Source organism: Lissotriton vulgaris, chromosome 12, assembly GCF_964263255.1.
Source record: "Lissotriton vulgaris chromosome 12, aLisVul1.2, whole genome shotgun sequence".
NCBI lineage: Eukaryota > Metazoa > Chordata > Amphibia > Caudata > Salamandridae > Lissotriton > Lissotriton vulgaris.
Window position 1 is genome coordinate 734,576,207 of NC_141700.1, and position 13,091 is coordinate 734,589,297.

Sequence of the window (13,091 nt, forward strand, 5' to 3'; positions counted from 1 at the left end):
ACGGCTCCGTGAAGTCACAATCAATGCAGAACTCGAAGCTGTGACAGTCAAGACTCCTCCCTTTGGTGCAAGGTACAATGGAAAGTTCAAGGACTGATGACTTTATACCCTCAATCTTGGATACCTACTTTTCTAGGCCAAACTTGGAGGCCACGCCCCCTTTTATTTTCACCTTGAACAGGATAGATATAAAAAGTAAAAAACGACATATTTAAATACATTTTATTATAAAAATACAAAAATAACACATTGTACATGACTTCCTTGTTGGCAAAGTGAAGCCATAGATAGGGAAAAAAAATCAACCAGACAAGATAATGGCTACAAACACGAGGGACAGACATTTAAAAGAACGAAGAAGAGGAATTTGTAAAACCAATAGCCACGGGAAAAAAATCAACCAGACAAGATAATGGCTACAAACACGAGGGACAGACATTTAAAAGAACGAAGAAGAGGAATTTGTAAAACCAATAGCCACGTGAAAAACATTCATGGAGCATGAAAGTCTAGAAAAGCAATGGTGCACTAAGCTTTTCTGGGTTGTAGAAAGTCAATAAAATCGCCTGAGTTACAAAGACGTTTACGTTTTTGACAATTCATTCTCGCAACAAATCGATCAGTGAAGTAATAGGGTGCAGTCTTAGGGCTGTGAAATTAGTTTGTTAGTGATTTAAATCCACCAATCTGTGCAGCAAGTTTCGGAATTGAATGGTGAGGAACGTGTACTAGTTGCTCATTGCAACCGCTTGTTTCCGTAAAATACTTGAACTTGGAGGAAGGCGAAAGTGGTATCCTGATGGAAGGCGTGGTTTCTCAACCATTTCTCTTTCTTGAAGTAAAAGACCAATTTTTGCAGCAACAGGAGGAAAACAGAAACCAGGTAAAAATGCAAAGCCCCTGTTCTGAAGCACATGTTGGAATCGTAGTACTCGAATCAGAGGAACAATGTCACTGGTGAAAGAACCACAGCCAGGAACGCCCATCGCAGTGTTCACCTCCAGACACCAGACCGGTTGCCTTTGATGCTGCCCTGGCTGGGAGGAGGAGGAACAGGTTTCTTCACAGTTTTTGTGCTTTGTGGCTTTTCGCTGCAGGCTCGAGTGGAGGAAGGGCGCCGGGGAACTGGGACCACCTGCAACAGAAATCCATCCATGAAAAAAAATCCATTAAAAAAACTTGAAGGTGAACAGGATCACAAAAAGCGATCACAGAAAGCTACCAGAGTTACTGTAGAGCTAGCGAGCATGTAAACTGGTGCAGACAAAGACTACTAGAAAATACCTTTCAGGACGGAGGAAGCAGAAGATTCTAAAAGGTTAATAAAAGACAAATAATGCAGATCTATTCTTCATGTACACTATAGTTACTTCTTAAGTGAGATGAGCTGGTCCACAATCGGAGGTGCCTGTGCCAAGGCATACAGACTAATTTCGGGATAATATATTGACGCATAACAGTGAAAAATGTACCACAATACTACTTAAGATAAGGAGAGAAAAGTCTATGTTTACGGTAACACAGATGCGGGGGGGGGGTGTATCGCAGTCATGCAGACTTTAGGCAGAACAAGCAATGACAAGGAAAGTGTCCCACTGTCTGAAATAGAAGTGATGGGTGAACATGTGCAGTGAGAAAGGCCCAGACTGCACAGTACTCTGCTGACAATCCTCAAAGGCACATTTACATTTCACTGGGGACTTAGGAGCCACAGTGCCTCATCTGACTCCGCACTGAACACTCCAAAGGGCATGAAAACCTAAACAGTGCACCTCTTTCCTCTCCGCGTCGTTCAGCTTGGGGTCCAGACACCGCCTTGCCGTCTGGTTTCCTTGATGCTCTGGATTCAAGTCTCCCTTCACTTCCAGCCTAGGATGGGAACAGACTCGGTCATAAAGAGGCACAGACCATGCAGTTAAAGGAAGGTTATCACGTGTTTTAGAAGATCACTGTCACACTTACCCAGCCTGTTCAATGCCCTGGAGATAGTTTAGAATGTCCTCCGCAAGGGGCTGGCCATTGTGAGCCTGGTAAAGAGCCCTGGCACGAGAAATCTCAGCCACATCATTGGGAGTCATGGGTGCTGCCTGAAAGTCTGTGCATGGAAAAACAGAATTAGCACAGAGTCGGAGCCGAGAATTACCAGAAAACGAACATGGAATAGCTTAGCTCTGCATCAACAAGAACAGAAAAGCCAGTATGAAGTATGCCATCTAGGAGGTCAGGAAGAGAAAAGAAAGTAAGAAATCTAGAAACTTCTGACAAAGGGAACAGATGACTAGGTATGAAATCTAATTCACACAAAAAGTATCCAGGAGCCAGAAGTACGCTCTAATCACAGACAACCGTTGGCATGACAAAGAAAGTGATTGTGAACTAAATTAAACTAGGCATCACGTGATACCATATAAACAAATGCACGTGAAACACATACCCAAGGTGAGAATTTTCCCATCAGTTGTCGATCTGTTCCACCACCTTTACATCATTTGGGTTCTCCTTACCCAGGAGTTAGTGTGCACACAGTCACACAAGTTAGAAAAGAGGACTGTGAGTGTAAGGAGACTACGTTTTGTCTAGGGACTGGTGTCAGTGTGGTGTTACAACTGAAAAAAGCAGTGCAAGTGAAATAATTAGTGAAGTGAATAAAATTAGGCGAGACTGAGTAGAAGTGAAAGCTTTACTATTTTCTCCCAGCTCCCTAAACGTCAAAACAATAGTGAGGTAGCAGATTTAACAGAATATCCGCTCAGCGAGTGGTCAACATGTTTCTGCATATGAGGAAAAAGTGCCTCTGCATTCTTCAGGACCTAGGTGTTGCTACTGCTGTTCAATATAGTGAAAAATAAGGATAAAAAGGAATCATATCACCTGTTCGTCAGGTACAGATCCTCCGCCACAAGCTAAAAGTAGTCATGTCAACGAGAAAAGAATGTGAGAAGAAACAAACATTTTTTGAAAAAATACACTCATCAGTAGTGTTATTTCTGTGATCATGGCATTGCATTTAGTTAGCATGATATCACTCACCCAGTTTCTGTGGGGATAGCGCCTCACCTCACCTGGCTGCAGCTCAGGTAATTGAGGAGCACCGCTCTGTTATGAAAAGATACACAATTGTAAAAACATTCCACCATTTGTCCCATAGGGAAGTAAAATCCACATTAATGACTAGTATACTGAGACACCTAGAGTGGTATATAGTGTCAGAGAACACGTCTGTTTAGCCTCAGTATTCATAAACTCCCTGTGTTTTTACCCAGGAAAAGACTGATCGTCACAATATGTTATACTGCCTGTGCTCAAAAGCGAATCAATTATTCCCACCACGAGGAGGGGCCGCATATATAGCAGACACATGAACAAATATTAGCTTGCATTGCGACATTTTGTTTAAACTTTAATATCAGACAAGAGGCGTCTGAAAAGCTATGTCGGCATCAGTCGCAAGCATAGGACCAGGTTTTATGCTACTTTTCGGCAGTTAGTGACTCGTACGATATCAAGCAAAATGCGTATGAAACGGCAACCATAGTTTAAACGAACGGAACCATTAACGTTGCCGCGAGCGATATACTGCAACTGCCCACTGGGAAGGAGCACATTCTAGCCGTGTTCACATTGCATATCTAACAAACACACACACGCGGTGGAGCGGACTGCTACTGTGCTTACCTATTCATCGGTTTCTCTGGGCGTTCCTCTGCGCTAGACTGGGGAGGCACCGAGCGGATAGGGCGCGGTCCATTTGAACGCTCGTCTCCTCTTTGCGTGTGCGTAATTGCACACGGAATTCTGGGTCTTGTAGTGTAGATGTTAAAAAAAAGAAATTGCCATTTTTACATCATTTTAGTTTGTGCGAGATGTTAGTGCACCAAACACATTACGAAGTGTTGTAAATTTGATAATATCAATAAAAATAAAAAGCACTTCGAAGTGTAGATATATTCTTTTTCAATATAGACAAAAGACTCCAAAAATACTAGGTCTGATGATCCAGATATACGGAAATGTTTGAATGGTAATATTTCCGTAAGACCAATTACTAACGGGTTCATCAAAGTTACAAGGCTAGTAGCGAATTACAGTGAACCTAGTCGATGTAGCTCATCTCTACATGCTAGCGAATTCACCAGGGTCCAGAAAAGACTCTGAAAAGAGATGAGCTACATCGACTAGGTTCACTGTAATTCGCTACTAGCCTTGTAACTTTGATGAACCCGCTAGTAATGGGTCTTACGAAAATATTACCATTCAAACATTTCCGTATATCTGGATCATCAGACCTAGTATTTTTGGAGTCTTTTGTCTATACTGAAAAAGAATATATCTACACTTCGAAGTGCTTTTTATTGATATTATAAAATTTACAACACTTCGTAATGTGTTTGGTGCACTAAAATCTCGCACAAACTAAAATTATGTAAAAATGGCAACTTCTTAATTTTTTTTAACATCTACACTACAAGACCCAGAATTCCGTGTGCAATTACGCACACGCAAAGAGGAGACGAGCGTTCAAATGGACCGCGCCCTATCCGCTCGGTGCCTCCCCAGTCTAGCGCAGAGGAAAGCCCGGAGACACCGACGGATAGGTAAGCACGGTAGCAGTCCGCTCCACCGCGTGTGTGTGTTTGTTAGATATGCGATGTGAACACAGCTAGAATGTGCTCCTTCCCAGTGGGAAGTTGCAGTATATCGCTCGCGGCAACGTTAATGGTTCCGTTCGTTTAAACTATGGTTGCCGTTTCATATGCATTTTGCTTGATATCGTATGAGTCACTAACTGCCGAAAAGTAGCATAAAACTTGGTCCTATGCTTGCGACTGATGCAGACATAGCTTTTCTGCTGAAAAGTAGCATAAAACCTGGTCCTATGCTTGCGACTGATGCAGACATAGCTTTTCTGCCGAAAAGTAGCATAAAACCTGGTCCTATGCTTGAGACTGATGCCGACATAGCTTTTCTGCCGAAAAGTAGCATAAAACCTGGTCCTATGCTTGAGACTGATGCCGACATAGCTTTTCAGACGCCTCTTGTCTGATATTAAAGTTTAAACAAAATGTCGTAATGCAAACTAATATTTGTTCATGTGTGTGCTTTATATGCGGCCCCTCCTCGTGGTGGGAATAATTGATTCGCTTTTGAGCACAGGCAGTATAACATATTGTGACCATCAGAGTCTTTTCCTGGGTAAAAACACAGGGAGTTTATGAATACTGAGGCTAAACAGACGTGTTCTGACACTATATACCACTCTAGGTGTCGCAGTATACTAGTCATTAATGTGGATTTTACTTCCCTATGGGACAAACTGTGGAATGTTTTTACAATTGTGTATCTTTTCATAACAGAGCGGTGCTCCTCAATTACCTGAGCTGCAGCCAGGTGAGGTGAGGCGCTATCCCCACAGAAACTGGGTGAGTGATATCATGCTAACTAAATGCAATGCCATGATCACAGAAATAACACTACTGATGAGTGTATTTTTTCAAAAAATGTTTGTTTCTTCTCACTTTCTTTTCTCGTTGACATGACTACTTTTAGATTGTGGCGGAGGATCTGTACCTGACGAACAGGTGATATGATTCCTTTTTATCCTTATTTTTCACTATATTGAACAGCAGTAGCAACACCTAGGTCCTGAAGAATGCAGAGGCACTTTTTCCTCATATGCAGAAACATGTTGACCACTCGCTGAGCAAATATTCAGTGAAATCTGCTACCTCACTATTGTTTTGACGTTTAGGGAGCTGGCAGAAAATATTAAAGCCTTCACTTCTACTCAGTCTCACCTAATTGTATTCCCTTCACTAATTATTTCACTTGCACTGCTTTTCTGTATTGTGTTTTAAAATCGTGTGCCTTATATTTTGTTGACATACTTTGCAACTTATACTCATTTTAAATAACAGACCCCATTGATAAAATTACCGCTTCATCACGCTCTAGCATCACGCGCAGCAGAATACGTGCGGACGTGGGCGCCATACTGGAGGTAGGAAGGGTGGCGGTCTAGTAGCTGGACGCCTACCGCCCTCCCTGACTACATAAGCAACGTGAGAACGCTCGCTCGCTGACTAATAGCTAGTCTTCTCACCCCTGAGGCGGAAGCCGGGGGCTCTGTATTGTGTTTTAAAATCGTGTGCCTTATTTTTTGTTGACATACTTTGCAACTTATACTCATTTTAAATAACAGACCCCATTGATAAAATTACCGCTTCATCACGCTCTAGCATCACGCGCAGCAGAATACGTGCTGACGTGGGCGCCATACTGGAGGTAGAAAGGGTGGCGGTCTAGTAGCTGGACGCCTCCCACCCTCCTCAAAACTGGATAAAAACAGACGGCCATCCCGTCCGCGCAGCGGGCGCGCCGGCGGCGCGCCGGAGGCGTGCCAGAGGCAAGCCCGTCTGCGCCCGTCCGCGCCAGACCCGCGCCTAGCGCCATACCCCCTGCCCCTTTTAGTACCGAAAGGATTACCTACACCTCTGCTGAAATACGTAAGTGGAATCCAGGACATCTGACGACTTGCACCAAGCACAACCCAGAGGATCTCCATGATCAAATTGAAATTGGTTGTAGGGACTGTAAATCTCCCGTACCGCTAATTAATAATAAAGTCAACCATCTGACTGATGGCTCTACTAAACTTACTAATATATCCATCTCCCTTATTAATGCTCGCTCCTTGGCTCGGCATAGGCAGGATATAGCCGATTTAATTGTGGACTACGCAATAGACATCCTTTTTGTAACTGAGACATGGATGGACGATTCATCCGAGCCCGACTTACAGGTAGCAGTACCAGACGGCTATAAGGTGTTTAGGTGGGACAGGCAGGGGGGAAAAAAGAGGAGGAGGCTTGGCAATTTTTAGCCGAGATATTTTCCCGGTCAGAATTTCCCCTGTGCCATCGCCAGCATGCGAGGCGTTACACTTTACCATCAACCTAAACCCTTCACACAACCTTAAAGGAGTGCTCATATATAGACCACCAGGTCCTCGCGCAGAGTTTCTTTCCTCTTTCACTTCTTGGATGGAACCCCTAGCCATCGAGGACTCCTTTATGGCATTGGGAGACTTAAATTTTCATTTAGACAAGACGGACGAGGTTGACACTCAAGCTCTTTTAGCTGAATGTCACACACTGGGTTTAAACCAGCACATAAAGGCACCAACTCATGAAGCTGGACATACCCTGGATGCCATCTTCTCTAACATCAATGAGTTGGAGGTATCCAATATATTGCCGCTGACATGGACAGATCATCATGCCATTCTGTGTCATCTACCGATTAAACGGACTAACCCTTTTAAACAGATCTCTTTTCAGAACAAATTTAGAGTATGGAAGGACATCGATTACGATACCTTCAGGATATCCTTGTCTAATACTCGCCCGGAGATTCAGCCTAATCCTACTGAAGCAGTAGGTCAGTTTCTCAATTGGGTAGGCAACGCGGTGGAAAAGCATGCCCCACTAAAAACCATCTCGAAAAATAGAAAAGTGCCTTCAGCACCGTGGTACTCCGAGACCCTCAGAAAGCAAAAACAGATCTGTAGGAACCAGGAAAGAATATGGCGAAAAACTTATGATAACATAAGTAAGGCCAACTACAAAAACGAACTAACCACTTACAAAAAAATGATTCAGGAGGAAAAAAAGAATTATTTTGAGCAGCAAATTGAAAAATCAAAAAATTCAAGTCGACAACTATTTGAAGTAGTCAAGACTTTGTCAGGGAAAGTGGTAGACCTGAGCCCTCCCCAATCACAGGAATTCTGCAATAATTTAGCAGGTTTCTTCTTCTCAAAAGTCAATGACATTTACTCCGAATTTTCGGTTATTTCATCTAATACCAACATACAACCTAAACAATTAAGAAATATCCCGGACTGCTCATTTACTAAATTCAGGGACGTGACGAATGAAGAGATAATAGATCTCATGAGACAGGTAAAAACTGGCTCATCTCTAGATCCTTTCCCCCCTAAAATTCTTATTCCAGTAAATGACTTGGTTAGTGAAGTCATCACTCCAATCTGCAACGCCATGTTCCAATCCGGGATTTTCCCGGACAAGTTAAAAAACACACTACTGAAACCCCTCCTCAAAAAGAGTGGTCTAGATAAAACAATCCTCAAAAACTATAGACCTATCACCAGCTTGCCTTTCCTAGCCAAAATAGTGGAGAAAGTTATGAATAGCCAACTAGCGGAGTATATCGAACATAACAACCTCCTGGACGAGTCCCAGTTCGGATTTCGCAAACTACATGGAACTGAGACCGCTCTTATAAAGGCTGCCGATGACATTAGAACCATCAGGGACCAAGGAGGAACAGCGATACTGGTCCTGCTGGATCTTTCGGCGGCCTTCGACACGGTCAATCATGCTATCCTGATTGACTGTGTCGAAGAAATAGGCATTCGCTCAATGGCCAAAGAGCTTCTGGCTTCTTTTCTGTCGAACAGAACGCAAGCAGTGACCTTGGGCGAATTTCAATCTACCGAGCTCGCCCTCCCATGTGGCGTTCCGCAAGGCTCACCCCTAAGTCCGACACTTTTTAACATCTATGTGTCGGACTTAGCTAGGGTAATCAAGAACTACCGGATGAGCCTTACCTCATACGCCGACGACACCCAATTGGTGATCGCAATTAAGAATGATGGTGAGGAAGTAGCTGCCAGCTTCCAGGAAGGTATGGTGGCCATCAAGGAATGGATGGCTGAGAATTGCTTACGTCTCAATTCAGATAAAACTGAGGTAATGATCTTCGGAAAACTATCGCCACAATGGTCCAACACATGGTGGCCGACTCCTCTTGGAGCCCCCCCAGAACCTGTGCATAAGGTCAGGAATCTGGGAATTATTTTCGATGACAATCTCAATTTCGCCAGCCATGCCAATCAGGTAGCGTCATCTGCCTTTTACAAGCTCAAGATCATTAGAAAAATCCTGCCCTATCTGCCTGAGAGTACAAGGAAAACAGTGGTGAGCTCCTTAGTACTCATCACTTGATTATTGCAACGGACTATTTGTAAATGCTCAGGCACGGGTGGTGGCCAAACTGCAGCTTATTCAAAATGCTGCTGCAAGGCTACTATCTGGCATTCCCAGATTTCAGTCCACCAAGCAAGCAATAAGAAACTACCACTGGTTAACGGTGAGAAATCGCATTAGATTCAAGACCTTGTGTCTCACCTTCAAAGCTCTCAAGTGTCATGGCCCAGCGTTTCTCAAACAGAAACTTTGCCACTACCTTCCGAAAAGATCTCTTCGATCTGAACAGAGACTTCTACTGGTAGTGCCACGAACCAGGATGGTTAAATGGGGCGACAGATGCTTCATCAATTCCGCAGCCAAACTTTGGAACATGCTTCCAATGGAAATAAAATTGGCACCCTCGTTACTCCAATTCAGGAAACTGGTAAAAACCTGGTTATTTGACCAATAACCGTTCATCACAACATTTCCTAAGGTAGACACCTTGCTTAATCAGAGATCGTTAGCTAAGTCATAGCGCCAAGACACCCACGGGTATATGCTGCGCTTTATAAATTTTTAAAATAAATAAATACATTTTTTCAGTTGTAACACCACACTGACACCACTCACTAGACAAAACGTAGAGTCTCCTTACTCTCACAGTCCTCTTTTCCAACTTGTGTGACTGTGTGCACACTAACTCCTGGGTAAGGAGAACCCAAATGATGTAAAAGTGGTGGAACAGATAGACAACTGATGGGAAAATTCTCACCTTGGGTATGTGTTGCACGTGCATTTGTTTATATGGTATCACGTATTGCCTAGTTTAATTTAGTTCACAATCACTTTCTTTGTCATGCCAACGGTTGTCTGCGATTAGAGCGTACTTCTGGCTCCTGCATACTTTGTGTGAATTAGGTTATTGTGAGGGGCATATATCCAGTGTGGAGTCGTTAAAATAGCCCTTGGACCATCTTCTAAGTAGTGTGTGTTATAGGTATGAAATCTGCCAGACCTGGAGTAACGAAAGACCAGAATGAAATCCTGCACCCTGACTGGACAAAAAGGGAATGAGGTATAAAATAGGACAGCCGCAGATCAGGAACAGAAAGACAGGTAAGAAATATTCCAATATTCGAGTAGGCGGAGCCTTATCAACTCACTAGGTAAAGCTTTGGGAGGGTTCTGAGGTTCACGACTGTGGGATGCAACCTCTGGTACTTTGCTTTTCTGCACAGCCTGAGGGACTCCCACAGCAGCTTGCGGTCCAGCCGGAGGCAGCCGCAAATGGTCCCAGATACCTGTAGATCGGTCTCGGTAGCCTAAATGGTCTCCTGCAGAAAGGAAATGGAGAAACTTTAACACTGACAGTCTGGCTTGATGAAATAATTTCAAGAAATGTAAACACAGGAAACAAACAAGCACAGGGTGATGTATTGAACATTGCATCCATCACTTCTCCCCCTCTGCTCTTTCCACAACTGTACAGGGGTAGTGGAGGAGGTAGCGGAGAGTGAGATACCAATGTCTAACCAAGCAAAGCCCTGCAATAGGCCACAGCACGACAGAGTAGGTAATGTGGATGGCTACTCCTTTTCAAAGGTTTCAGACTTAAAGGTCAGGGAAGCTGCAGACGCCGGCGGCTTAGAACCAGCAAATGGGTAACAAGACCGCCACAATGCATCTCATAGTTCAACTTCGTTGCCCACATTTTGTTGCTTGAGGTGATAGTCCTTCATTGCTTAACCTCTCACAGGCTTATCCCAGAATTGGATGCAGATGGTCTGCTACACAGGATCGGAGGGGAACTCCTAACTAAAAACAGAAGCCCGCTCTCAAATCAGATACTCTTACTCCTTTGACTTAACTAGGACCATAACCTGTACTAGACAGTTTGAAATTGTGTACTCCTGACTCCGAGAAGGACCAGTGAATGCGGCCACAGCAAGTATTGTAAACAAACAGGTCGCTACATTTTTGCCAAACTGTTGTGGCAGCAAGTAAAACTAATTTTAGCATCCACTGACCACTCGAGAAACCACTAGTGCCACAGTTAACAGTACATAATCGTAGCCAAGGAATACAACAATATATCGATCAGTAGAGAATAACTATTAAAAATACACCAATTTTAGTACAATACATTGTTCTGTACAGAAGTACCATAAAAACAAAATTAAAAACATATCAATTCACAAACATATTAAAAAAAACACAAGTTTTAATATGTTTGTGAATTGATAGGTTTTTAATTGTAGGGAGCTCTTTGTTTACAATATTTATCTCCTTGTCCCCTATTGGATTTCGAAGGAGACCTCCCTCTTTCTTTTATTTGATAGCCACAGCAAGTATACCACAGTTCTAGCTGCCAGTCGAAGATGCCATTCCCATGAGCCATTCGGTCATCTCTTTCCAGCTCTTACCCTGAAGTAGAGAGAGCTGCGACATAGAGTGGGACAGGCTACTGTGCTTCTCGTTCAGAGGGTCTCCAGGTGTCCGGTCCAGCAACTAACGAAGAAAGAAATCCATAAGAAGACTGCATGGCTACATAGTGTAACAGTCAGAAATAGCATTACAACCACTACAATACTTTCTCTAAGGAAGTGTGAAGGGTGCTGTCTTGGGGGTGAGAGAGCGAGAATGGGGGACTCTTCTCAGACAGTAACAACCTTGTTAAATAAAGAAATAATTAAAATTGATGTTTTTTCATAAAATTAGATATCCCAATGGAACAAAAAGACATAGGATTAGTTTTAAGATGCAATTATCTAGGAAACTGCTAATTACAACGTGAGCATCATAGCTTGATTCGGAGGTTATAAAACAATGGCCTGCTCATTGGCACTGGGAGCAAGGGCAGACTTTCCTTCCGTAGCTCAGAGGCTGCCGTAAACCTTGAATGCAATCCGCTATAAGAAAATGTAATGTACAAAGGGCACTTTTTTTCAATTCAATTCAAATAGTCTTTATTCGATATTTTTCAATCATAAAAAGACATTAACAAAATTAACCCCCCACACCCAGCAAAATACAAAATCCACAGTAAATCATTTCAACTTTATCTAAAAAATACCAAACTAGCTCATCCATATTTACAAAGTTTAAAAAATATTATATTAAAAAGAGTAACAGTTATTAAAAAACGAAATTCTTCAGTGCAAAAATATATCAGTTGCTTTATACAATGTGCAAAATCGGATAGCAGCATATAACAACTGGCCCTGGGGTTATTCCAAACTCATTTTTCGGGCCCAAATTATCCACATCCAATGAAGAAATTTCGACATGGCTATAACAACCGGCTGAGAAGTATCAGTTCTTAAAATCCTAGCGGCCTCACTAGCAGTTTTAAAGCCTAACTGAACACAAATCTGTTTTAGCCATGATCGTCTGGGTGCATTATATTCTGGGCAGGCAAACAACACATGCCCAATATTTTCCTTTTGATCAGGACAGAAAGGGCACCCCGAAGTTTGGTTCCTATACCATTTTGCAGTCTTCCGGTCCCCTGGGACGGTAATCCAATCGCAATAAGGTTCTAGGGCCGGTGCATGCTTGAGTTCTAAGAAATCAGTAGTAAAGGATCGTTCAATACGACATCCAAAACACTTAGCCTCAACCATGTTCCAATGCAGGTCACGAAGTATTTTCTTAGGTGGGAAAACATTCCTTACAGGGTCATCCCATAATGGAGATCGACCCATAGCCATATAAATTATTTTCACCTCTCATATCCATGACCTTTTATGTGCTTTGTCCGAGGCTCTAACCTCGAGGAAGCCCTGGGCATACTGGGAGAGTTCTGGAGTTACCCATAATCTCCTCCAGTAGGCAACCGATCTGTATTTGGCCATATCCTCGAAGCTATGAGTTCCCAGGTCATAGTGGAGAGGTATCAAGGGAGTGGTTATTGGTAAACCAGTAATGTTGCGATAAAATTTGTTTTGGGCAACCGTCATCTTTGTAAGGTTACTGGGCCCCCGGAGTTCAGCCCTATAGAGGACCGCTGCTCCAACCTTTGCATTGTAGATCTTTAAGACCGGAGTGATAGGTCTAGTATGTGAGGAATAGAATTCCTTGGTGAGGGCTCCTGTCAAT

At 43.0% G+C, this 13,091-nt stretch overlaps 1 protein-coding gene across 5 annotated transcripts in view; it reads right to left on the bottom strand.

Annotated features, from left to right (window-relative positions):
• Positions 1-210: 210 nt before the first annotated feature.
• Positions 211-13,091, bottom strand: part of CNTROB (centrobin, centriole duplication and spindle assembly protein) — a 189,485-nt gene continuing 176,604 nt past the window's right edge. For all 5 annotated transcript variants that reach the window (XM_086946030.1, XM_086946032.1, XM_086946028.1 and 2 more), the window contains 5 exons: positions 11,417-11,501; positions 10,157-10,327; positions 1,963-2,095; positions 1,773-1,869; positions 211-1,135 (listed from right to left, as the gene is read on the bottom strand). In XM_086946030.1, coding sequence (XP_086802156.1) covers positions 995-1,135; positions 1,773-1,869; positions 1,963-2,095; positions 10,157-10,327; positions 11,417-11,501 — 627 coding nt within the window. In that variant the 3' untranslated portion in view covers positions 211-994. The remainder of the gene's footprint in view (positions 1,136-1,772; positions 1,870-1,962; positions 2,096-10,156; positions 10,328-11,416; positions 11,502-13,091) is intronic.